Source organism: Somniosus microcephalus, chromosome 5 (genome assembly GCF_052327205.1).
Source record: "Somniosus microcephalus isolate GS21.2 chromosome 5, FLI_Smic_1.0, whole genome shotgun sequence".
In the NCBI taxonomy this organism is placed as follows: domain Eukaryota; kingdom Metazoa; phylum Chordata; class Chondrichthyes; order Squaliformes; family Somniosidae; genus Somniosus; species Somniosus microcephalus.
The window spans coordinates 83,077,112-83,102,346 of record NC_140991.1 but is presented as its reverse complement, the minus strand read 5'-3'; the positions used below and the strand labels follow the sequence as shown (position 1 = coordinate 83,102,346).

The 25,235-nt window shown below is 50.2% G+C and overlaps 1 protein-coding gene across 2 annotated transcripts in view; it reads left to right on the top strand.

Annotated features, from left to right (window-relative positions):
• fam171a1 (family with sequence similarity 171 member A1) overlaps window positions 1–25,235 on the top strand; it is a 223,293-nt gene that overhangs the window by 153,758 nt on the left and 44,300 nt on the right. For both annotated transcript variants that reach the window (XM_085987919.1, XM_085987918.1), the window contains 2 exons: window positions 2,058–2,216; window positions 10,156–10,332. In XM_085987919.1, the coding sequence (XP_085844045.1) occupies window positions 2,058–2,216; window positions 10,156–10,332 (336 nt within the window). The remainder of the gene's footprint in view (window positions 1–2,057; window positions 2,217–10,155; window positions 10,333–25,235) is intronic.

Here is a 25,235-nt window from a genome sequence, read left to right as displayed (position 1 = left end):
ACAGATTCCAGGTTGAGGCATAAGCATATGTGACCTGCAATAAAAAAAAGTCAGTACCAGTCAGTTTAAAGATTGCTCACCTATGAAGTGAGTTTAGCCGGTAAACAGGAATAGAATGGCGTAATAAAATCAAAAATAACATGAGTAGTGAGAGGAAATAAGTAAAACTTGCTTTGAAAATGGTGTTCTGTTCGTGTATTTCATGTAAAATAAACCAGTTTGATGGTTTGCAATTGGCCTTGTCTCACTAGCGTACTTATCAGTCTGCCTTATGGATGATATGGTGAACATACATGGGGCACGTACGAAATCTCAGTATCCAGCACACACAACGAGCTTTGTGGCCTCTAGGTCACGCTGTGGGATAACTAGATATTGGGCAGTAACGGTATATTTCTGATTGTAAGAATGTGGGGTATACTTACAGGAGTGACTGATGATGCTGGATCCTTGAGAATATCTAGTGCAGACCTGAAATTTGTAACAATGGCATTGTCCATTTAAATATCTCTGCCTGTGATATATTATGCACACATATTGCAATTCCATATTCATGTTGAAGATATGCACATTTCTCTTCCATTCCCTTGATTTGGATATTAATACCTTCAGAATTAGAAGTAGTAACTGGATGGAAGCCAGCCAAAATGTATCACGGCACTTTGTAAATTGTATTTAATAGGGTGATTTTTTGTGGTTGGGTCACCAAATTGGTGGCGCATTATTAGCACCCTCCCGAACATTAGTGTGCTAAGCCCACCAGAACTTGCAGGGTCAGCTTCATTTATATCGTAGTGGGGGGGCAGGGGCATTGGATCTGGCACTGGGAGCTCACCAGTGGAGGAGTAGAAAATTGAATTTAAGCAGCCTAAAGTCTGCTTACAGGGGTGAGAATGAATTTAAAAGAATGGGGCCACTCACCTTTTTAAGTGGCTGCATGTACGAACAAACATGTCTGGAGCCTTTACAAAGGCTGCTAATATTTTTAGTGTGCATTTCATTTTTTGTAAAAATGTCTGGCAAAGTCCAGTGGGTGGCACATTAATTGTGGAGGCAGGAAACGTCTGTGCCCAATAACAGAGTGGTGAAACATTGAAACCCCTGTGTGCTAGTTAAGAAACTGGAGGTGGTGCAGAATGAGGTGCGAGTGGAGGCGGGGTAGCATGTCTGGAACCAGATGAAAGAGCACAGCTAACATTTATTCCCACTGGCACTGCCACCTCTATGGTGCATGTTCACTATGGGTGTCCTTGCAACAGCTGATATCTGGTTCTCTGCTGTCCCAGAGCCCATGGATCAAGTTCCACATGGTCATTTGCAGGTAGGTGTTTGTCTACTTGTCAATGCAGATTGAAGGGTACCAGTGGGTGGGTGCAGTCCATCTTTGACGCAGCCTGATCTGCCTGACATCCTATGTTGCTCCTCCTCTTCCTCCTTTTGAAATACATAAGTAAAGGATTATTCCTGTAGGGACATTCCTTACCACGGCCTACCAACAAAATGGCAGTGTCAACAGATTTAGCCCAAGATTCCTGGCCAATTCAGTGACAACAGGAAAAGAAAAAGCTCAAATTGCTGCTGAAAATCTTGTGGTAGAGTTCTCCAAATTAATTTCCCTAAAGCAGCCTAATTGCCCATTTTATATGGTCAGTTTATTACATGAGACTATAAATTGCATGGACTGGTTGGGCCGAATGGCCTGTTTTTGTGCTGTATATCCTATGTAATCAGTTAAGTCATTGGGGCCTAATTTGAATATTGCAAATTGCTGGCTACTTCTGGTGCAACTGCAAAAATTAGATGGGGCACTAAATGGACAGAACTCCAGCATAACGGATCTGTGCTTATTTTTCCAGTAGATTGCACCTGCTTTTTAGACACAACAGATCTAATATCCCACTGCTAACCTTATTTACTTCTGGGATTCATGTGAAAATGGGTTGCTGAAGTGAAATAAATTATAAATTGTTTTCTTGTTTTAACTTGAAGTTTAATGCTTACCTGGCGATCGTTTATGATAAATGATTTGATAAATCCTAATTTGTTTTATTCCATAGGTGCCCAAATTCAGCCTAGGATCCAGTTCCAGAGAAGGTCTCTCAACTTGCCAAAGAACTCAACCTATAGGAACCTGATTGCTTTTCTTACAGTAGCTGTCACCCCTTGGGAAGTAGGCAGTTTCCCATATTTACAAGGAATTGATGTAAATCAAACGGGTAAGGCACAGAAATCAGGCATTGCAAACTCTGTGTACAGTTAAAATGCAGTAAGTCTTCTTAATATTGTTCTCTTTAAATTTACCTCTCCCGCCTCAGGAATGGTACAGCAACCACTACCAAACATTTTGTTACCCTATACTGCTGTTACGACTTTCTTTAGGATGCGCGTAATATCGCATCTGCAAGTTTCCTCAGTAAAATTCTGAACTGCCTTCATTTTGGTTTTTACACAAACTAAAGTAATTCAAAAAATAATTAAGATAAATGCAGTGAGCTAGTGATATCCTTATACTCAATGGGAACGTTTTATTCCTCACTTGTAAGACCTTCAGAATGCAATCGTGGCTGCCACTTGTGGTATAAATTCATTTCCCACTATTCCTCATTGTGTGGTTTGTAATATCAGCTGTGACGTAATTGATTTTGAGATTATGTCCTAACTACTAATAAAACCCTTTATTGGCTAAGCATCTATTTTAACATATCACAGAATTTTAGTTCATTGATACTGCACATGTTCTGCCAAACAGTGCAAAGTATATGATATGCCGGTCTATATGTACTTTCATCCTTCCTTACATTGGCAAAATTATTTCAATATTGTGAAAATGGATAGCAATGAGATTTACATTTACATTTCTCTGCACAACATTGTTGAATAAAATGCATTTTGCATGCATAATATTGAGTTATGTTGCTAAATAAGTTTAGCAACATCTCAGCTCTTAATTTGTAATTTAAGTTGGATTGCAAAGCTAGTTAGCATAGCTACACTGAGTTTGTTATTATGGAGGTTATGGAGGAGATGAGGTCCACATTGAAGCATTTTATGAGAGAGACTGCATTCCTTGTCTGGTTGCTGTGACATTCTTTTGACTGCAGCTCAGTCTTGTGATCATTTGAGTCACTAATACAATCTAGCAGAGACCACCTATAACTGCCTGCAAACAAAAGTAAATGAACAAGTGTTCCAGGTCATTTCAATTTAAAGAGCAACATTTCCTTTTTTCTGCTGGAGCTAGGGAAAGTTATGTGGGCTTGTAAACAAGACCTCTGGGAGGGAACTCCAGAAAGCAATACTGGATTGTCGTTGGTTAGCTGGAATCTAGAAGTCGATCATTTTTTATTTCTCTGAATGATTCTTATTAGAGCAGATCTTTTGAAGCCAACAACTTCAACTTTATTAGTTGGGAAGTCCATGAATTTCATTGCAGAATTTGTCTTCTCAAACTGTAAACTAACTGGAACTTCTACATGAGAATCTAGAACAGTCTTGTTTACCTGTTCTTGGTGCCACTGTATGTTTTGGGAAATATACCTATTGAGAACTACTACAAAAGCAAAATACTGCGGATGCTGGAAATCTGAAATAACAACAGAAAACGCTGGAAACACTCAGCAGGTCAGGCAGCATCCGTGGAGAGAGAAACAGAGTTAACGTTTCAGGACTGTGACACTCCATCAGAACTGGAAAAAGTTAGAGATGTAACAGATTTTAAGCAGGTGCAAAGGCAGGGGAAGGTGGAGGGGAGGAAAGAACTAAAGGGGCGGTCTGTGCTCGGGTGGAAGGCAGGAGGGGTTAAATGTTGCAGATGGGGATGACAGAATAATCAACAGCTGCCGCCTGAAAAAATAGGGGCAGAGGTTATAGTCTGAAATTGTTGAACTTTATGTTGGGTCCAGAAGGCTGTAAAGTGCCTCATAAACAGATGAGGTGCTGTTCCTTGAGCTTACGTTGAGCTTCATTGGAACAGTGCAAGAGGCCGAGGACAGAGATCAGAGTGGGAGTGGAGCGGAGAATTAATGTGACAAGTGACTGGAAGCTCGGGGGTCACCCTTACGGACTGAACGGAGGTGTTCCGCAAAGCGGTCACCCAATCTGTGTTTGGTCTCCCCAGTGTAGAGGAGACCACATCGTGAGCAGCGAATACAGTATACTAAATTTCAAGAAGTACAAGTAAATCGCCTGGACGGAGTGTTTGGGGCCCTGGACAGTGGGAAGGGAGGAGTTAAAAGGGCAGGTGTTGCATCTCCTGCGCTTGCACGGGAAGGTACCGTGGGGAGGGGAGGGGCTGTTGGGGGTGATTGAGGATTGGACCAGGATGTTGCAGAAGGCGTGGTCCCTTCGGAATGCTGAAAGGGGAGAGATGATGTGTTTGGTGGTGGGATCACGCTGGAGATGGCGGAGGATGATCCGTTGAATGTGGAGGCTGGTGAGGTGAAAGAGGAACCCTATCGTGGTTCTGGGAGGGAGGGGAAGGGGTGAGAGCAGAAGTGCGGGAAATTGAACAGACACGATTGAGAGCCATGTCAACCATGGTAGAGGGGAATCCTCGGTTGAGGAAAAAGGAAGACATATCGGAAGCATTAGTATGGAAGGTGGCATCGTCAGAGCAGATGCGGCAGAGACGGAGAAACTGGGAAAATGGAATTGAGTCCTTGCAGGAAACTGGGTGGGAGGAAATATAGTCCAGGTAGCTGTGGGAGTCAGTGGGCTTGTAGTGGATGTTTGTCGATAGCCTATCCCCAGAAATGGTGTCCGAGAAGTCGAGAAAGGGAAGGAAAGAGTCGGAGATGGACCATGTGAAGGTGAGGGAAGGGTGGAAATTGGAAGCAAAGTGAATGAAATTTTACCAGTTTAGGGCGAGAGCAGGAAATGACACCAATACAGCCATCAAAGAGGTGAGGGAGGGGACCTGAGTAGGACTGGAACAAAGAATGTTCCACATATCCCACGAAAAGGCAGGCATAGCTCGGGCCCATGCGGGTTCCCACAGCAACATCTTTAATTTGGAGGAAGTGAGTGGAGTCAAAGGAGAAGTTGTTCAATGTGAGAACAAGTTTAGCCAGGCGGAGGAGGGTGGTGGTGGATGGGGACTGGTTGGGCCTCTATTCAAGGAAGAAGCGGAGCACCATCAGGCTGTCCTGGTGGGAGATGGACGTGTAGAGTGATTGGACATCCATAGTGAAAAGGTTGGGGCCAGGAAACTGGGAACTGTTAAAGTGGCGGAGGGCATCTGAAGGGTCACGAGTGTAAGTGGGAAGAGACTGGACAAGGGGAAAAAATAGACTCTAGATAGGAAGAAATCCGTTCCGTGGGACAGGCTGAAACAATGAGTCTACCAGGGCAGCCCTGTTTGTGGATTTTGGGAAGGAGTTGGAAGCAGGCTGTGCGGGGTTGGGGGACTATGAGGTTGACAGCCATGGAGGGAAGATCTCCAGAGGCGATGAGGTCAGTGACAGTCTTGGAAACAATAGCTTGATGTTTGGTAGTAGGGTCATGGTCCAGGGGGAGGTAGGAGGAGGTGTCAGAGTTGGCGTTCAGCCTCTGCACGGTAGAGGTCGGTTCGCCAAACAACAACAACACCACCCTTGTCAGCAGGTTTAATAACGATGTTCGGGTTGGATCGGAGAGAATGGAGTGCTGCAAATTCAGAGGGAGGTAGGTTGGAGTGAGTGAGCGAAGCAGGGAAATTGAGACGGCCGATGTCACGCCGGCAGTTAGCAATGAAAAGATCGAGAGAGGGTAAGAGGCCAGAGGGAGGGGTCCAGGTAGACCGAGAATTCTGAATGCGGGAGAAAGGGTCCACTGTGCGGAGGAGAAGACTACTGGCCAAAGAAGGGCACGGAGATGAAGGTGATGGAAAAAGAGCTCAGCATCATGCCGAGCTCGAAATTCATTGAGATGGGGGCGTAAGGGGATGAAGCTCAGGCCTTTGCTGAGGACTGACCGTTCAGGGTCAGAGAGGGGATAGTGAAAACACGGCAGGGAGTGAGACTGGAAGAAGGGAGGGGGTCAGAGGAAAGTGAAGGGGAAGAAGGTTCCGGAGGAGCGTTGGTATCCCTTAGTAACTTTCCTTAGTAACTTGTTTTACAACTCAATTACCTACCCGGTGAATGAGAGAATGTCACAACAATTCCTTTCTTCATGATATTTTTAACTTGTGTTCCCTGGTGTTTGAACCTGAGACAGAATGAACAATTCAAAGATAACATAGAATGATGGGCCGAATGGCCTCCTCCTGTGCTGTATGATATGAATCAGTTTTGTGAATTCCTTTCACAACCTTGAAATCTTCAATTAGATCCGCTTAAAATCGCTCATTCCAAAAAAACAAGCACACCTTCCTTAACCTTACTCATAACCTAAAATTTCTGATACCAGAATCATCTTCGGTGCTAAACTCGGTACTCTTGAGGGTAATAATATTCATCCTGTGATTACATGACCAGAACTATGCATAATACTCTTGATGGGGTCTGAGCAATATCTTGTACAGAAAGAGTACAACCTTTTTAAAAAAAAATTTACATTCTATCCCTCTGCTAATGTAACCCAGTGGGGGAGAAATTCGGTGGGCTGCGCCACCAGTTAGCGCCTAAAGAGGGCACTGTGGCTTTAGCGCCGCTGGCCACGCCTCCCGCGATATTTAGCTGGGGCGCTAATGGCGGCGTTAGCCTGTTGCGCTGCGCCGCCACCGAGGACGTCATCAGTGTGCGCAGCACCCCCCTACCGCCCCGATCGCGATATTTGGCAGCGACCGCCTCTAGTGCTACTCGCGCCCAGTTCACGCACCTGTGGCGGCAGTGGCGCAAATTAAGGTGGAGGTGCGGGGCGGCCGCCTGCCAGCACCTCCGTTCCCGGCCTCCTGTTCTCCCCCCGCGGCATTGCCGGCTGTTTTCCGAGAGCCCGGCACTTCTCCTCGGTGCCGGGCTCTTTTGCCGGCACTCGCGATCGCTCATCGCGCTGGTGCAGGCCCCTCCCCCTTAAGAATGGGAGGAAGGCCTGCAGTACCGCGTGTGGCGCTGCGGCACGTTGCGCTGTGATAGTCAGTTTCAGCGCCCTAAGAGGGACGCGGAGCGCCTCGAGCCTCGCCCCGTGTCCCTCTTGGGGCGCTCAAGCTGAATTTCCGGCGATCACTGCTGCTCCGATCGCAGCGCAAAATCTGGCGCCCAGGCGAGCTTGGCGCCCCGTTTGCGGCTCAACCCAATTTCTCCCCAGTATCTTTTCTTTTATATTGCAGCTAAGCATAGTGACCCTCAAGAACTTTTTTTTTTCTGAGCAGCATGCTGTTCCATTTAACACTGTTAACATTACCTGTTATCCCCAATTTATTTTTCACGTTTAAAACAAATGTTAACATCTTGGGTTAAAATGCTTCCTGTTTTTGGTTCTTTGTTCCCATATTCAATATTTTACACTTATTCATGTTGATTGCATAAAACCTAGTGTCGTTGGTCTCGCAGTGTGGATAAGAGTAGCTGGGAATCTGAGATTCTAAGTGCTATTGGTTTGAGTTAGCATTCTACAATGAAGTCTCACTCTGCTCTTAAGATCTTTGTTCTTTCTTTGACCTTCATACTCGACCTTCATACTCAACCCTAACGCCATTCCAGCATGATTTACAAGAACATAAGAAGTAGGTGCAGGAGGAGGCCATACGGCCCCTCGAGCCTGCTCTGCCATTCAGTAAGATCACGGCTGATCATCGACCTCAACACCACTTTCCTGCCCAATCTCCATATCTCTTGATTTCCCCAGAGTCCAAAAATCTATCTATCTCAGCTTTGAATATACTCAATGATTCAGCATTCACAGCCCTTTGTGATAAAGAATTCCAAAGATTCACAACCCTCTGAGTGAAGAAATTTCTCCTCATCTCGGTCTCAAATGGCCAACCCCTTATCCTGAGACTATGCCCCCTAGTTCTAGACTCTCCAGCCAGGGGAAACAACCTCTCGGCATCTACCCTGTCAATCCCCTTCAGAATCGTGTATGTTTCAATGAGATCACCTCTCATTCTTCTAAACTCCAGAGAGTATAGGCCCAAACTACTCAATCTCTCCTCAAAGGACAACCCTCTCATCCAAGAAATCAATCTAGTGAACCTTCATTGCACCGCCTCTAAGGCAAGTATATTCTTCCTCAGATAAGGAGACCAAAACTGTGCACAGTACTCCAGGTATGATATCTCTACAATTGTAGCAAGACTTCCTTACTCTTGTACTCTAAACTCCTTGCAATAAAGACCAACCCCTTGCAATAAAGACCAACATGTCATTTGCCTTCCTAATTGCTTGCTGTACATGCATGTTAACTCTGTGTTCTGTACAAGGACACCTAAAGAAGGAAACCCCAAGCCACATGCTGATTTTTGCAAAAGCAATCTTTTATTGAAATGAGTAATATACCTAATTTGAATAAAATTTGCAAAGTAACCTTTCAACAGAAGTTTTTAACTTAATTTCCACTGTTGTTGAGTGCTACTTTCTTCCTGCAGCAGTATGCTTGTTCAAATTTGAAGAGATGGAGTGTGTGCCAGTGGAACATTAGGATGGCATTGTTACCATTGCTTGTTATTCCCAATTTATTTTTCACATTTAAAACAAATGTTAACATCTTGGGTTAAAATAGTTTACCTGCTAACATTAAGCAAAAAATATGCACAAAAATTTGCTGCAGATGACAGTGGAACTTGATTTCATTTTGTCTTCAGAAAAGCAAGATTGAGTTGTCTCCTCCATATCGCTTGTATTGTCATGCAACATCATTTCTTACTATAACAGTAATAATTCATGAAGTTGTAAAGAGGGAGTGAGAACTTGCATTTCTATCACATCAGGACGTCCCAAAGCGCTTTACAGCCAAAGAAGTACTTTTGAAATGGAGTCACTTTTGTGATGTAGGAAACGCGGCAGCTAATTTGCACACAGCAAGCTCCCACAAACAACAATGAGATAATGACCAGATGATCTGTTTTAGTGATACTTGTTGAGGGATAAGTATTGGCCAGGGCACTGCATCTTGTAAAGTGTGCATCTTGTTTGGTTATTTATGTTCAATGTGTAACTGATAAATCAGAGTGTCCGATCTGTAAGAATAACGAGCACCACAGGCTGCCGTCCAACTGGAACTTGTGATCCCAGCTGTGCCCACTTGGATGACTATCAGTTTAAATGTAAATACTTACATTGTTAATATATCCTTAATTACATCGAATTGAAAACTGGTCTAATTCTCTCCATTTAAAATTAAATGCATTAAATTGTGCAAATATGCAGTTTCCGTATGCTCACTCTGAGCCAATGATGCAACACTATTTCAAGTTTTTGTAATTTGATATTTTTTTGAGTACCACAGCAATTGCACAATTTATGTGATATTGAATTCACGGGTAAATTCTCTTCAGATTTTACCTGTTATCGCTCTCTTGGTTGTACGGTACTATTTTCCTTTCTTTCAGGAATCGTGTTACAGAAGATAGATCTGTAAGTTAAATTTAGCAGTTTATTTCATCATCAATACCAATTACTGTTCATCGTTAATGGGGCATTTGCTTTTTGCTGTAATGTGGATCTAGTTTGTATAGAACTGCCAACCTTTTTAATACTGGTCTGATTGGATGAATTTGGAAATTTGATTTGATTGTGTGTTGAGGTGGGGGGGGCGCTCCATAATCCTAGATGTGTTAATCTGATGGCCAGTGATCCGCAGATCATTTTCAGCTAACTGTAAATGTTAACACCATGTGCTGCATTGTAACTGTGTAAATTGTGTCAATCTTGATGATCGTGTGCATCTGGTTTATTGAGTCAGTCATAGTTCAGTGCAGAATGGAGCAGTTATTGAGAAATTCAGCTGCCTGGAGGGGTCCATTTGTGTAATTGTACAGTATTTGTGCTGTGCGTTCTGTGAACTGTATCTTCACCTGGCAGAGTTTTATGTTTAGTTTAAAGGAGAGAAGGTGGATAGCGACAACTAGTGTGTACTATCTTAAGTGCTCAGACTTGCTTCCCTAACCCTACAAGCAGTTTGCCCATCTATCCAAAAATAACACAGCATTGTAGCCACACTGATTTTCTTTTTTACCCCCACTATACGCTATGATGTGTTTTAATCTTTTCATTACTGTCAATGCTATCTTCCGTTTTACAGGAAACAGCAGTAGGTTTGAGCTGACCCCTGTCACAGCGGTGAGTGTTCATCTGTTGAATAGCGATGGAGCTGAAATCCAAGTGAATGGTCCTATCTGTGTGACCATTCCCCTGCCAGCCAAAAGCTCCTTGAAGCACGACGACACTCTTCCGGCATGGAAGTTTGATAAGAAAATTGGTAAGCAATCCAGATAATTTCTGTCAATTTTAAAAACTGAACGGGAGAGCTAGCTGTTTGTATGTTCTGCAAGTGCAGTGCCAAGATGTTACAGGAGGTTATGTATTTGTTTTTCTTGTTGAGAACTTTTATTGGTAAGTAGAAAACAAAACAATCCTGTTCTTGCCCCTCCTTCTAGTTTACTTATTTCCATCCTCCCATGCACTGCATTAGGGTGGCTTATTTTTGTCCTGTTTTCCCAAGACACTTAATTACCTGTGTTGTGCAATTGGTAGGATTTGTCTTTAAATTTGTCCTTTAAATACAGGTAGACTATCCTTTATCTGAACTACCGAAAACCTCTAAAAACCGAAAGTTTTTTCGTTCAGCATAAGTCGTGCGCACGACATGACCAGAGTGGCGCACGACTTACGCTGAGCAGGGCAGAGGGTCACAGAGTTCCCTCCTGGGTAGGAGATTGCAGGCCGAGCCGGGCAGTGTGAAGGAGGTACCGGGAGAGTGAACCCAACAATACAGCGGCCCATCCGATAGCTGCAGCGGCCCGTCTGATATTCTTTTCTCTCCCCCGACCCGAACCGAACCGCGGCCCGTCCGATATTCTTTTCTCCCCCCCCCCCCGACCCGACCCGTCCGATATTCTTTTCTCCCGACCCCCAACCCGAACCGCGGCCCGTCCGATATTCTTTTCTCCCCGTCCCCGCCCCCCACCCGACCTCCAACCTGATTTGCGGGCCAGCTTAGTGGGAGTCAGCCGATATCCGGCTTTCCAGAGAAGCAGGAAGGGGAATGAGACACGGAACAGTCGCAAGAGGTAGCCTGAACTTTTAAAATTTATATTAAATACAAATTTCCCAGTCTTCTAATAATACCTTCTGAAATCCGAAAACCGAAACTCAGCTGGTCCCAAGGCTTTCGGATAAGGGATAGTGTACCTGTACTTGTATCCTCAAACACACTTGTTTCCTCTGTTAATTAGGCCACTGTAGTTGGATGCAGGCTTTACAGTGGTTGTGAAGTACTTGCCCCCTACTCGGGGCTGCTTGAGCTCACTACGGAAAGTGAGGTTTGTCAGTGCTTACTTGGGCTTCATCGTATCTATCTATATATATAAAGCGGCTCTTCTGTCTGTCTGTCCCGATGTCTGTCTGTCCGTTCTCTATACGTTTGAAAGTTAGAGCGTACCGACGCGCGCGTCGCCTCAAAAGAAAACTTGCGATTCCGGACCGGTCATAGGCGTATTTACGTTTCGGCCGGACAAAAACCGCGCCCGCGTTATCCGAAAAACGTTCAGCCTTCCGCTCATTAAATGGGGAAAGTTCCGCTCATTTGCTCATTAGCATTGAGTGAAAATCGTTCCCACGGTATCCAAAAAACGTTCAAAATTCCGCTCATTAAATGGGAAAAGTTCCGCTCATTTGCTCATTAGCATTGAGTGACGTGAAGGTTGACCAATCGTGCGGTCGAGCGACCTGACAGTTGACCGACGGTTGACCAATCGCTGCGTCGCGGGGGCGGGTTCATTGCGCGTGCGGGCGGGCCATCCTACAGTTGAGTGTTGAGTGACTTGACAATTGACCAATCCTACGCTTCGGTGACCTGACGGTCGACCAATCGGTGCGTGTGTGGGCGGGCCTTATCATTCTGAACCGAGGTGAGTGGCCGCCATCTTGATTCTTCACGATTTTTTTCCCACACTTTGTGTTAGGGAATTTATTTGAATTATGTGTTGGGAAATTAAATAACAATTTATTTGAGTTTTAAATTGTATTTAGCAACAGTAGGAAATGAAGTGATCCCCTGCCCTTCGCCCGGAGGCTCGCCTACTTTGACGGCCATTTTGAGCGGCTGTGCTGGCGCCGGGTGCGGCCTAGCAGCCCGGGAAGCCTGGGCCTTGAGTTGCGCGCCGTGCCGGGAGCCGCCGCGCACAAAACTTCCCCGCGGCGTCAACAGCCCCGCCCCAGAGCCCGACCCAAAGCCACCAGGTCACCGGCCACGGCGGGCCGTGCCAGGAGCTGCCACGCACAAAACCTCCCCGCGGCATCAACAGCCCCGCCCGAGAGCCCGACCCAAAGCCATCAGGTGAGCGGCCGCGGCGGCCCAGTCTCTCTCACTCCCAATTTCTCTCTCTCACACTCCCAATCTCTCTCTCTCTCACTCCCAATCTCTCTCTCTCTCTCACACTCCCAATCTCTCTCTCTCTCACTCCCAATTTCTCTCTCTCACACTCCCAATCTCTCTCTCACACTCCCAATCTCTCTCACTCCCAATCTCTCTCTCACACTCCCAATCTCTCTCTCTCTCACACACTCCCAATCTCTCTCTCTCTCTCTCTCTCTCACACTCCCAATCTCTCTCTCTCTCACACTCCCAATCTCTCTCTCTCTCACACTCCCAATCTCTCTCTCTCTCTCTCTCTTTCTCTCTCTCTCACTCCCAATCTCTCTCTCTCTCTCTCATACTCCCAATCTCTCTCTCTCTCACTCCCAGTCTCTCTCTCTCACTCAATTCAATTCAATTCAATTCAAATGCTTTATTGGCATGAAAGTTTACAGAGAACCATATTGCCAAAGCTTTCACAACAAAAAAGTACAGTTTTCCAACATTCTGTAGGTGTCAAACAATTTTGACCCTTGTTGGGTACATACAATATTACTTTTAAACAATATTAACTTAAACAGTCTTTGTACATCATTCGGTACATTCAGTATTAATTTTAAACAGTCCTCAGGTTGTGACATGTTGTTACATATTTGGCACCAAGGTATGGTCTGTCTCCTTCTCCCAGGACTAATCTTAATTTTGACAGGTCATCCAAATCTTTGAAATCTGGGGTTGTTTGGCTGAGCTTGTTAAATAATATGTTTCTTGTTGTGTTGAATTTTTCGCATTTTAGGAGGAAATGCATTTCTGTTTCAACCTCGCCGGTCAGACATTGATCACATATTCTATTCTCTCTAGGCTGCCAGGATTTCTTGTATCCCCCTTTTTCAATTGCCAGTTGGTGGTCGCTTAGTCTGTACCTGGTGAGGGTCTGTCTCTGTTTTGTGTCTCTGATGGTCGAGAGATAGTCTGCCAGTTTATATTCTCTTTTTAGGGCCCGGTAACATTCTAATCTGCTTTGGCTTTTGGTTATTTTGTTCCAATGTTCCAGGTAGGTTTCTTTGCATTGTTTAATGATTTGGTTCACTCGGATTGGTGTTTGGACGGCAGTGTTGGTCTGGGACTGGTCAGGGTCCGGCTGAGTAGGAGTACTTAGTTTCAGTAGCAGCTGACTCAGGGGACTCTTTTCTGGGTTTAGCTCTTGGGTCTGGAAGGCTTTAAAAAGAAGGGTGTCTGGGGAGCTAGTTTTGAGGTGATTTAGGAATTTTAGTGCTCGTTTTTGGATGTTTATTATCAGTGGGTATCTGCCTAGTTCGGCTCTGCATGCATTTGTTGGTGTTTTCCTTTGGGTGCGAAGGATGCTTCGGCAGAATTCTGCATGTAGGGCTTCTATTGTGTGTTTTTCCCATTTAGTGTAGCTATGGTGATTTAGCGGGCCCCATACTTCACTACCGTACAGCGCAATGGGCAGGATTATGCTGTCAAATATTTTGAGCCAGATTTTGATTGGGATTTGGATGTTGTAGAATTTTCTTTTTATTGCATATAGGGCTCTTCGGGCTTTTTCTTTTAGTGCATTCACTGCTATGCTGAAGCTCCCTGATGCTGTAATGGTTAGACCGAGGTAAGTGTAGCTCATAGTGTGTCCTATGATGGTATCACTGAGAGTAAACTGGTATTTGTTTTCCTGACACCTGGGCCTTTTTTGAAAAATCATGATGTTGGTTTTCTTTAGATTTACTGTTAGAGCCCAGTTTTGGCAGTATTTGTCGAGTAGGTCTAGTTGTTGCTGTAATCCCTGTTCTGTGGGAGACAGCAGAACCAGGTCGTCCGCATAGAACAGGGATTTCACTTCTCCATCCAGGAGACAGAGACCCGGTGACTCGCTTTGCTCCAGCATGTCTGCTAATTCATTTATGTATATGTTGAACAGGGTCGGGCTCAAATTGCAGCCCTGCCGGACGCCTCTTCTCTGGGTGAAGAAACCGGTGCGTTTGTCTCCAATTTTGACCCCGCATTTATTTTTCAGATACATCGATTTAATAAGGTCATAGACTTTGCCCCCTATTCCGCACTGAAGAAGTTTATAATAGAGCCCTTCGTGCCAGATAGAGTCAAAGGCTTTCTTGAAGTCAATGAAACAAGCGAATATTTTCCCATTTTTTGTTTGGTGTATATGTTTTTCAATGAGAGTGTGAAGGGTATAGATATGGTCGGTGGTGCGGTGTCTCTCTCTCACACACTCCCAATCTCTCTCTCTCACTCCCAGTCCCAGTCTCTCTCTCACACTCCCAGTCTCTCTCTCTCTCGCACTCCCAATCTCTCTCTCTCGCACTTCCAATCTCTCTCTCTCTCTCACACTCCCAATCTCTCTCTCTCTCACACTCCCAATCTCTCTCTCTCTCTCTCTCACTCCCAATCTCTCTCTCTCACACTCCCAATCTCTCTCTCTCTCTCTCTCTCTCTCTCTCTCACACTCCCAATCTCTCTCTCTCTCACACTCCCAATCTCTCTTGACAAGTTACATCTTATGTTGCCAAAGCATCAAAAAACATTCATGTTTGTACATAAAAATACAGATCTATCCATACAGTGTATAAACAGATATATCCCTGAGTGTATAAATATACATTCATATATTTTATATATACTCTTCTTATATTTAGTGGTTGTCCCTCTGTTTATGGCAAGCTGTAACATAGTGTGCCGCTAGTGTTACACAATTTCTCTCTTTCCCCTTGTAGGTATGGGAGTTTTTGGTCGTCATTCAAATTTCTGAATTCCGGGCATATTTTTGTGACTTTTGGGTAGAAATTCTCCCTTATGCCCTGATATTTTCTACAAGCTGTGAGGAAGTGCATCTCTGTCTCCACCACTCCCTGACTGCAGTGAGAGCATATCCTGTCCTCTCTTGGTAGCCAGGTCTGCCTGTGTCTACCTTTTTCGATCGCCAGGCTATGTTCATTAAGCCTGTACATTGTCAAGGTTTTTCTCAGTTTGCTATCCTTTACCATGGTCAGGTAATCAGCCATGTTGTATTGTCTGTTTAGGGCCAAGTAGCAATTGAGTTTGCTTTGGGTTTTTGTTGTTTCTGCCCAATATGACATTTTTCCTTTTGCTTAGCGACGATTGTGTTGGGTCGAATTCTTTGTGTTACGCTGTCACTGTCCTGGGGCTGGTTATTGTTAGTAGTGTTAGTAGTTACTTCACTGAGTCCCAGGACTAGTTGACTGAGGGTATTCTTCTTTATGGTCCTCTCTTGGCATTTCAGGGCTTCGTAATGATAGCATTGGGGGTTGCTCATTTCTAGGCGTTTCCAAAATTTGGTGGCTCTTTTTTGGATAGTGATTATTAATGGATATTGGCCTAGTTCTGCCCTGCATGCATTGTTTATGGTTTTCCTTTGAGTCCGGAGGATACTTTTACAGAATTCTGCATGTAGGATCTCAATTGGGTGTTTGTCCCATTTTGCAAATTCTTGTTGTGTTAGCGGTCCCCACACCTCACTGCCATAGAGTGCAATTGGTTCAATTACTGATTTGAAAATTTTGAGCCAAATGCTAATTGGGATTTCTATTTGGATTGATTTTTTAATGGCATAGAAAGCCCTTCTTGCTTTCTCTTTCAGTTCATTCACAGCCAGATGGAAATTTCCCGTAGAACTGATTTTTAAGCCCAAGTATGTGTAGTTAGTGGTTTGTTCAATTTTGGTTGTTCCTAGTGTGAAATTTGTTTTGGGTCCCTGATGTCTGGATCTTTGCTGGAACACAAGGACTTTGGTTTTCTGGGGATTTATTGTCAGGGCCCAAGTCTGGCAGTACGACTCCAGCAGATCCAGGTTCTGCTGTAGACCCTCCTTAGTTGGTGACAGCAGAACCAGGTCATCTGCATAGAGGAGGAATTTAACCTTGGATTCATATAGGGTGAGGCCGGGTGCTGTAGATTGTTCAAGTAGTTTTGCCAATTCATTTATGTAAATATTAAAGAGTGTCAGTGAGATTGGCGAGCCCTGCGTCACCCCCCGCCCCTGTGGGAAGTATTTTGTTTGTTTGTCTCCAATTTTAACTGCACATTTGTTGTTTGTATACATTGATTTAATTACATCATATGTTTCTCCCCCTATCCCGCCTTCGATAAGTTTTAGGAATAAACCGTCGTGCCAGATGGAATCGAAAGCCTTCTGGAAATCTATAAAGCATGCGTAGATTTTGCTTTTGTTTTGATGAACGTGTTTGTCAATTAGGGTCTGTAGGGTGAAGATATGATCTGATGTTCTATAGTTTGGCAGGAATCCAATTTGGCTTTTACTCAAGACATTGTGCTCCTCTAGGAAGTTTATAAGTCTTTTGTTTATGATACTACAGAATACCTTCCCCAGGTTACTGTTTACACAGATGCCTCGATAGTTATTTGGGTCGACTTTGTCCCCACTTTTGTATATGGGCGTTATGAGTCCTTTGTTCCAGATATCAGGGAAGTAACCGACACTCAGAACCAAGTTGAAGAGTTTTAGGATAGCCAGTTTCATTTTATCATCTGTGTGTTTAATCATCTCGCTTAGTATGCCGTCTGCCCCGCAAGCTTTTCCTGGTCGCAGGTCCTTGAGTTTTTCAAAAAGTTCTTTTTCTGTTATTATGGAGTCTAGCGGGTTTTGGTTATCTTTTATGGCCATTTCGAGCTTTTCCCGTTTTTTGCATATTTGGTGTTGCTCTGGCCTTAGTGTGTTTTTCTGGTATAATTTTTCAAAGTGGTTTTTCCATGTGTCTCCATTTTGAATGGCCAATTCGTCATGTTGTTTTTTGTGTAGTGTATTCCAGTTGTCCCAGAAACAATTGGAATCAATGGATTCCTCAATGGAGCTGAGTGTATTCTTAATATACTGCTCTTTTTTGGTTCTGAGTGTGTTTCTGTATTGTGTTAGTGTCTGACAATAAGTAAGGCGTAATTCCTCGTTTTCCGGCTGTCTGTGTTTTTGGTTTGATATTTTTCTAAGTTTTTTCCTCATGTTATGGCAATCTGGGTCAAACCATTTTTCATAGTTTTTTGTTTTGGGTTTGTTCTTGCGAGCTTTCAAGTTTGACCTTGTTGCCAAATTATCAAAAATATTGTTTAGGTTATTCACTGCCCGGTTCACGCCTTCTTTATTGTGAGTGTATATGTTATCCAGGAAGGTGTCCAAGAGAGCTTGAGTTGATTCATTGCTAATTGCTTTCTGGTATTTTTCCGTGCTGTTTTTGGCGCATCTGTACGATTTTTTGGTGTTGTACAGCTTACTGGGTTGTGTTTCTGTGTTGGTTGTTTCTGTCTTTTTAAGATACATAGTAATTTGACTGTGGTCTGACAGTGTTGTTTGTGGTTTGACTGTGAATGCTCTGAAAGAGGATGGGTCCAAATCCGTAATCATATAGTCTACGGTGCTGCAGCCAAGAGGTGAGCAATAGGTCGATCTTCCTAGGAGGTCTCCCATGAACCTACCATTGACAATGTACAGACCCAGGCTTCGGCAGAGCTGCAGGAGCTGTTTTCCGTTGGTATTTGTCTGCTTGTCGCAGTTATGCCTGTATGGAAGGGAAGGGATATCGAAGTGGTTATTCCCGAATATGTAATTGTTTCCCTGATTATTGGTGAAGTCTGGTTCTTCGCCAGTTCTTGAATTGAGGTCAACACGTTCCCCAGGGCCTGGAATTGGATAATTTCCCCCTCAATGTTGGAGAAGGTGTCCTCTTTAAAGTACGGGGATTCCATTGGGGGGATATAGAGTGCGCAAATGACAACATCTTGGGTGTTAGAGATAATCTCCCCCTCAATTTTGAGCCACATGTGGTTTTCGCCCTTTTTTATAAAATTGATGCAATTCTTAAGCTCTGTTTTAAGCCAAATCAGTATGCCTCCGGAGTCTCTGCCTTGGGTTACTCCTGGTAATTTATTGGAGGGGACCACCAGCTCTGTGTACCCTTGGGGACAGCCAGTGTGTCCTTTTCCTTTATACCAAGTTTCCTGTAAAATGATAATATCTAGATCTTTAGTTTCATCTATGAACTCTGGGGTCCTACTCTTCATGTCGAGCACTGAAGAGCGTAGACCTTGGATATTCCAGGTCGAAATATATAAGGATTTCATGTTAAGTTTGATCTCTTACTATGATATGTTAAAGAATGTTATGTGTTTGTCGTGTCTAAATGTGGGAAAAAAAGATCATCTCAGTTGTCTATAAATGCTAATACTACTTGGTTACAATTCTTTCTATTAATTAATCCTTGATTTTTTTCATTTTCTGATCCATAAGGCAGAAGTAGATGCTGCTGCACGTCTGCTTAGTGTCTCTTAATGGATTGTCTTTGTCTGAGGTATTGCGTACACCCTGTGCATCTCTCCCTCTGTCTGGCTGGGAGTGGTCCTGTTCCCCTGTAGGACAGGAGTGGTGCAGGTCTGATATTGTTGTTGTGCATGGGGATCCTCTCTGGTCCCGGTTGGTGTGGTGGTGGTCTCTGTAGTAGTCCTGGTATGTACCCCGCTGATCTCTGGTGGTCAGGGGGGGTCCTCCTGGAGTCTGGGTATGGACCCGGTTAAAAGCGACGTCCTTCAGGGCTTTAGCAAAGATCGATATTCGTTTCCTGTCTCTCTCTCTCTCTCTCTCTCTCCTCTCTCTCTCTCTCTCTCTCTCTCTCTCTCTCTCTCTCTCTCTCTGCTTCCCTCTCTCTCTCTGTCAATTCAATTATCTCTCCTTCTCTCTCTCTCTCTCTCTCTCTCTCTCTCTCTCTCCCTCCTTCCCTCCCCCCTCCTTCCTCCCCCTTCCCTTCCTCCCAGTCTCTCGCTCACTCTCTTCCCCCCCGTCGCTCGCTCGCTCTCTCTTCCCCCCCAGTCGCGCTCTCTCTTGCCCCCCCCAGTCGCGCTCTCTCTTCCCCCCAGTCGCGCTCTCTCTTCCCCCCAGTCGCTCTCTCTCTTCCCCCCCGTCGCTCTCTCTCTTCCCCCCCGTCGCTCTCTCTCTCCCCCCCGTCGCTCTCTCTCTTCCCCCCCGTCGCTCTCTCTCTTCCCCCCCGTCGCTCTCTCTCTTCCCCCCCGTCGCTCTCTCTCTTCCCCCCCGTCGCTCTCTCTCTTCCCCCCGTCGCTCTCTCTCTTCCCCCCGTCGCTCTCTCTCTTCCCCCCCGTCGCTCTCTCTCTTCCCCCCCGTCGCTCTCTCTCTTCCCCCCCGTCGCTCTCTCTCTTCCCCCCCGTCGCTCTCTCTCTTCCCCCCCGTCGCTCTCTCTCTTCCCCCCCGTCGCTCTCTCTCTTCCCCCCCGTCGCGCTCTCTCTTCCCCCCCGTCGCGCTCTCTCTTCCCCCCCGTCGCGCTCTCTCTTCCCCCCCGTCGCGCTCTCTCTTCCCCCCCGTCGCGCTCTCTCTTCCCCCCCGTCGCGCTCTCTCTTCCCCCCGTCGCGCTCTCTCTTCCCCCGTCGCGCTCTCTCTTCCCCCCGTCGCGCTCTCTCTTCCCCCCGTCGCGCTCTCTCTTCCCCCCGTCGCGCTCTCTCTTCCCCCCGTCGCGCTCTCTCTTCCCCCCCGTCGCGCTCTCTCTTCCCCCCGTCGCGCTCTCTCTTCCCCCCGTCGCGCTCTCTCTTCCCCCCGTCGCGCTCTCTCTTCCCCCCGTCGCGCTCTCTCTTCCCCCCGTCGCGCTCTCTCTTCCCCCCGTCGCGCTCTCTCTTCCCCCCGTCGCGCTCTCTCTTCCCCCCGTCGCGCTCTCTCTTCCCCCCGTCGCGCTCTCTCTTCCCCCCGTCGCGCTCTCTCTTCCCCCCCGTCGCGCTCTCTCTTCCCCCCCGTCGCGCTCTCTCTTCCCCCCCGTCGCGCTCTCTCTTCCCCCCCGTCGCGCTCTCTCTTCCCCCCCGTCGCGCTCTCTCTTCCCCCCCGTCGCGCTCTCTCTTCCCCCCCGTCGCGCTCTCTCTTCCCCCCCCGTCGCGCTCTCTCTTCCCCCCCGTCGCGCTCTCTCTTCCCCCCCCGTCGCGCTCTCTCTTCCCCCCCGTCGCGCTCTCTCTTCCCCCCCGTCGCGCTCTCTCTTCCCCCCCGTCGCGCTCTCTCTTCCCCCCCGTCGCGCTCTCTCTTCCCCCCCGTCGCGCTCTCTCTTCCCCCCCGTCGCGCTCTCTCTTCCCCCCCGTCGCGCTCTCTCTTCCCCCCCGTCGCGCTCTCTCTTCCCCCCCGTCGCGCTCTCTCTTCCCCCCCGTCGCGCTCTCTCTTCCCCCCCGTCGCGCTCTCTCTTCCCCCCCGTCGCGCTCTCTCTTCCCCCCCGTCGCGCTCTCTCTTCCCCCCCGTCGCGCTCTCTCTTCCCCCCCGTCGCGCTCTCTCTTCCCCCCGTCGCGCTCTCTCTTCCCCCCCGTCGCGCTCTCTCTTCCCCCCCGTCGCGCTCTCTCTTCCCCCCCGTCGCGCTCTCTCTTCCCCCCCGTCGCGCTCTCTCTTCCCCCCCGTCGCGCTCTCTCTTCCCCCCCGTCGCGCTCTCTCTTCCCCCCCGTCGCGCTCTCTCTTCCCCCCCCGTCGCGCTCTCTCTTCCCCCCCGTCGCGCTCTCTCTTCCCCCCCGTCGCGCTCTCTCTTCCCCCCCCGTCGCGCTCTCTCTTCCCCCCCGTCGCGCTCTCTCTTCCCCCCCGTCGCGCTCTCTCTTCCCCCCCGTCGCGCTCTCTCTTCCCCCCCGTCGCGCTGCTCTCTCTTCCCCCCCGTCGCGCTCTCTCTTCCCCCCGTCGCTCTCTCTTCCCCCCCGTCGCGCTCTCTCTTCCCCCCTCCCCGTCGCGCTCTCTCTTCCCCCCCGTCGCGCTCTCTCTTCCCCCCCGTCGCGCTCTCTCTTCCCCCCGTCGCGCTCTCTCTTCCCCCCCGTCGCGCTCTCTCTTCCCCCCCCGTCGCGCTCTCTCTTCCCCCCCCGTCGCGCTCTCTCTTCCCCCCGTCGCGCTCTCTCTTCCCCCCGTCGCGCTCTCTCTTCCCCCCCGTCGCGCTCTCTCTTCCCCCCCCGTCGCGCTCTCTCTTCCCCCCCGTCGCTCTCTCTCTTCCCCCCCGTCGCTCTCTCTCTTCCCCCCCCAGTCGCTCTCTCTCTTCCCCCCCCCCAGTCGCTCTCTCTCTTCCCCCCCAGTTGCTCTCTCTCTTCCCCCCCAGTCGCTCTCTCTCTTTCCCCCCCCAGTCGCTCTCTCTCTTCCCCCCCCAGTCGCTCTCTCTCTTCCCCCCCAGTCGCTCTCTCTCTTCCCCCCAGTCGCTCTCTCTCTTCCCCCCCCCCCCAGTCGCTCTCTCTCTTCCCCCCCAGTCGCTCTCTCTCTTCCCCCCCGTCGCTCTCTCTCTTCCCCCCCACTCGCGCTCTCTCTTCCCCCCAGTCGCTCTCTCTCTTCCCCCCCAGTCGCTCTCTCTCTTCCCCCCCAGTCGCTCTCTCTCTTCCCCCCCAGTCGCTCTCTCTCTTCCCCCCCAGTCGCTCTCTCTCTTCCCCCCCCAGTCGCTCTCTCTCTTCCCCCCCCAGTCGCTCTCTCTCTCCCAGTCGCTCTCTCTCTTCCCCCCCCCAGTCGCTCTCTCTCTTCCCCCCCCCCCAGTCGCTCTCTCTCTTCCCCCCCCAGTCGCTCTCTCTCTTCCCCCCCCCCAGTCGCTCTCTCTCTTCCCCGCCCCCCCAGTCGCTCTCTCTTCCCCCCCCAGTCGCTCTCTCTCTTCCCCCCCCCCCAGTCGCTCTCTCTCTCTTCCCCCCCCCAGTCGCTCTCTCTTCCCCCCACAGTCGCTCTCTCTTCCCCCCCCAGTCGCTCTCTCTCTTCCCCCCCCCCCCCAGTCGCTCTCTCTCTTCCCCTCCCAGTCGCTCTCTCTCTTCCCCCCCAGTCGCTCTCTCTCTTCCCCCCCAGTCGCTCTCTCTCTTCCCCCCCAGTCGCTCTCTCTCTTCCCCCCCAGTCGCTCTCTCTCTTCCCCCCCCAGTCGCTCTCTCTTCCCCCCCCAGTCGCTCTCTCTTCCCCCCCCAGTCGCTCTCTCTCTTCCCCCCCAGTCGCTCTCTCTCTTCCCCCCCAGTCGCTCTCTCTCTTCCCCCCCCAGTCGCTCTCTCTCTCCAGTCGCTCTCTCTCTTCCCCCCCCAGTCGCTCTCTCTCTTCCCCCCCCCCCAGTCGCTCTCTCTCTTCCCCCCCCAGTCGCTCTCTCTCTTCCCCCCCCCCCCCAGTCGCTCTCTCTCTTCCCCGCCCCCCCAGTCGCTCTCTCTCTTCCCCCCCCCAGTCGCTCTCTCTATTCCCCCCCCCCAGTCGCTCTCTCTCTTCCCCCCCCCAGTCGCTCTCTCTTCCCCCCACAGTCGCTCTCTCTTCCCCCCCCAGTCGCTCTCTCTCTTCCCCCCCCCCCAGTCGCTCTCTCTCTTCCCCTCCCAGTCGCTCTCTCTCTTCCCCCCCAGTCGCTCTCTCTCTTCCCCCCCAGTCGCTCTCTCTCTTCCCCCCCAGTCGCTCTCTCTCTTCCCCCCCAGTCGCTCTCTCTCTCAGTGCTCTCTCTCCCCCCAGTCGCTCTCTCTTCCCCCCCAGTCGCTCTCTCTTCCCCCCCAGTCGCTCTCTCTTCCCCCCCCAGTCGCTCTCTCTTCCCCCCCCAGTCGCTCTCTCTTCCCCCCCCAGTCGCTCTCTCTTCCCCCCCAGTCGCTCTCTCTTCCCCCCCAGTCGCTCTCTCTTCCCCCCCAGTCGCTCTCTCTTCCCCCCCAGTCGCTCTCTCTTCCCCCCCAGTCGCTCTCTCTTCCCCCCCAGTCGCTCTCTCTTCCCCCCCAGTCGCTCTCTCTTCCCCCCAGTCGCTCTCTCTTCCCCCCCAGTCGCTCTCTCTTCCCCCCCAGTCGCTCTCTCTTCCCCCCCAGTCGCTCTCTCTTCCCCCCCAGTCGCTCTCTCTCTTCCCCCCCAGTCGCTCTCTCTTCCCCCCCAGTCGCTCTCTCTTCCCCCCCAGTCGCTCTCTCTTCCCCCCCAGTCGCTCTCTCTTCCCCCCCAGTCGCTCTCTCTCTTCCCCCCCAGTCGCTCTCTCTCTTCCCCCCCAGTCGCTCTCTCTCTTCCCCCCCAGTCGCTCTCTCTCTTCCCCCCAGTCGCTCTCTCTCTTCCCCCCCAGTCGCTCTCTCTCTTCCCCCCCCAGTCGCTCTCTCTCTTCCCCCCCCAGTCGCTCTCTCTCTTCCCCCCCAGTCGCTCTCTCTCTTCCCCCCCAGTCGCTCTCTCTCTTCCCCCCCAGTCGCTCTCTCTCTTTCCCCCCCAGTCGCTCTCTCTCTTCCCCCCCCCGTCGCTCTCTCTCTTCCCCCCCCCCGTCGCTCTCTCTCTTCCCCCCCCCCGTCGCTCTCTCTCTTCCCCCCCCCGTCGCTCTCTCTCTTCCCCCCCCGTCGCTCTCTCTCTTCCCCCCTCCCCCCCAGTCGCTCTCTCTCTTCCCCCCCCAGTCGCTCTCTCTCTTCCCCCCCCAGTCGCTCGCTCTCTTCCCCCCCCAGTCGCTCGCTCTCTTCCCCCCCAGTCGCTCGCTCTCTTCCCCCCCAGTCGCTCGCTCTCTTCCCCCCCAGTCGCTCGCTCTCTTCCCCCCCAGTCGCTCGCTCTCTTCCCCCCAGTCGCTCGCTCTCTTCCCCCCCAGTCGCTCGCTCTCTTCCCCCCCAGTCGCTCGCTCTCTTCCCCCCCCAGTCGCTCGCTCTCTTCCCCCCCCAGTCGCTCGCTCTCTTCCCCCCCCCAGTCGCTCGCTCTCTTCCCCCCCCAGTCGCTCGCTCTCTTCCCCCCCCAGTCGCTCGCTCTCTTCCCCCCCCAGTCGCTCGCTCTCTTCCCCCCCAGTCGCTCGCTCGCTCTTCCCCCCCAGTCGCTCGCTCGCTCTTCCCCCCCCAGTCGCTCGCTCTCTTCCCCCCCAGTCGCTCGCTCTCTTCCCCCCCAGTCGCTCGCTCTCTTCCCCCCCAGTCGCTCGCTCTCTTCCCCCCCAGTCGCTCGCTCTCTTCCCCCCCCAGTCGCTCGCTCTCTTCCCCCCCAGTCGCTCGCTCTCTTCCCCCCCAGTCGCTCGCTCTCTTCCCCCCAGTCGCTCGCTCTCTTCCCCCCCCAGTCGCTCGCTCTCTTCCCCCCCAGTCGCTCGCTCTCTTCCCCCCCAGTCGCTCGCTCTCTTCCCCCCCAGTCGCTCGCTCTCTTCCCCCCCAGTCGCTCGCTCTCTTCCCCCCAGTCGCTCGCTCTCTTCCCCCCCAGTCGCTCGCTCTCTTCCCCCCCAGTCGCTCGCTCTCTTCCCCCCCAGTCGCTCGCTCTCTTCCCCCCCAGTCGCTCGCTCTCTTCCCCCCCAGTCGCTCGCTCTCTTCCCCCCCAGTCGCTCGCTCTCTTCCCCCCCAGTCGCTCGCTCTCTTCCCCCCAGTCGCTCGCTCTCTTCCCCCCCAGTCGCTCGCTCTCTTCCCCCCCAGTCGCTCGCTCTCTTCCCCCCCAGTCGCTCGCTCTCTTCCCCCCCAGTCGCTCGCTCTCTTCCCCCCCAGTCGCTCGCTCTCTTCCCCCCCAGTCGCTCGCTCTCTTCCCCCCCAGTCGCTCGCTCTCTTCCCCCCAGTCGCTCGCTCTCTTCCCCCCCAGTCGCTCGCTCTCTTCCCCCCCAGTCGCTCGCTCTCTTCCCCCCCAGTCGCTCGCTCTCTTCCCCCCCAGTCGCTCGCTCTCTTCCCCCCCCAGTCGCTCGCTCTCTTCCCCCCCAGTCGCTCGCTCTCTTCCCCCCCAGTCGCTCGCTCTCTTCCCCCCCAGTCGCTCGCTCTCTTCCCCCCCAGTCGCTCGCTCTCTTCCCCCCCCAGTCGCTCGCTCTCTTCCCCCCCAGTCGCTCGCTCTCTTCCCCCCCAGTCGCTCGCTCTCTTCCCCCCCAGTCGCTCGCTCTCTTCCCCCCCAGTCGCTCGCTCTCTTC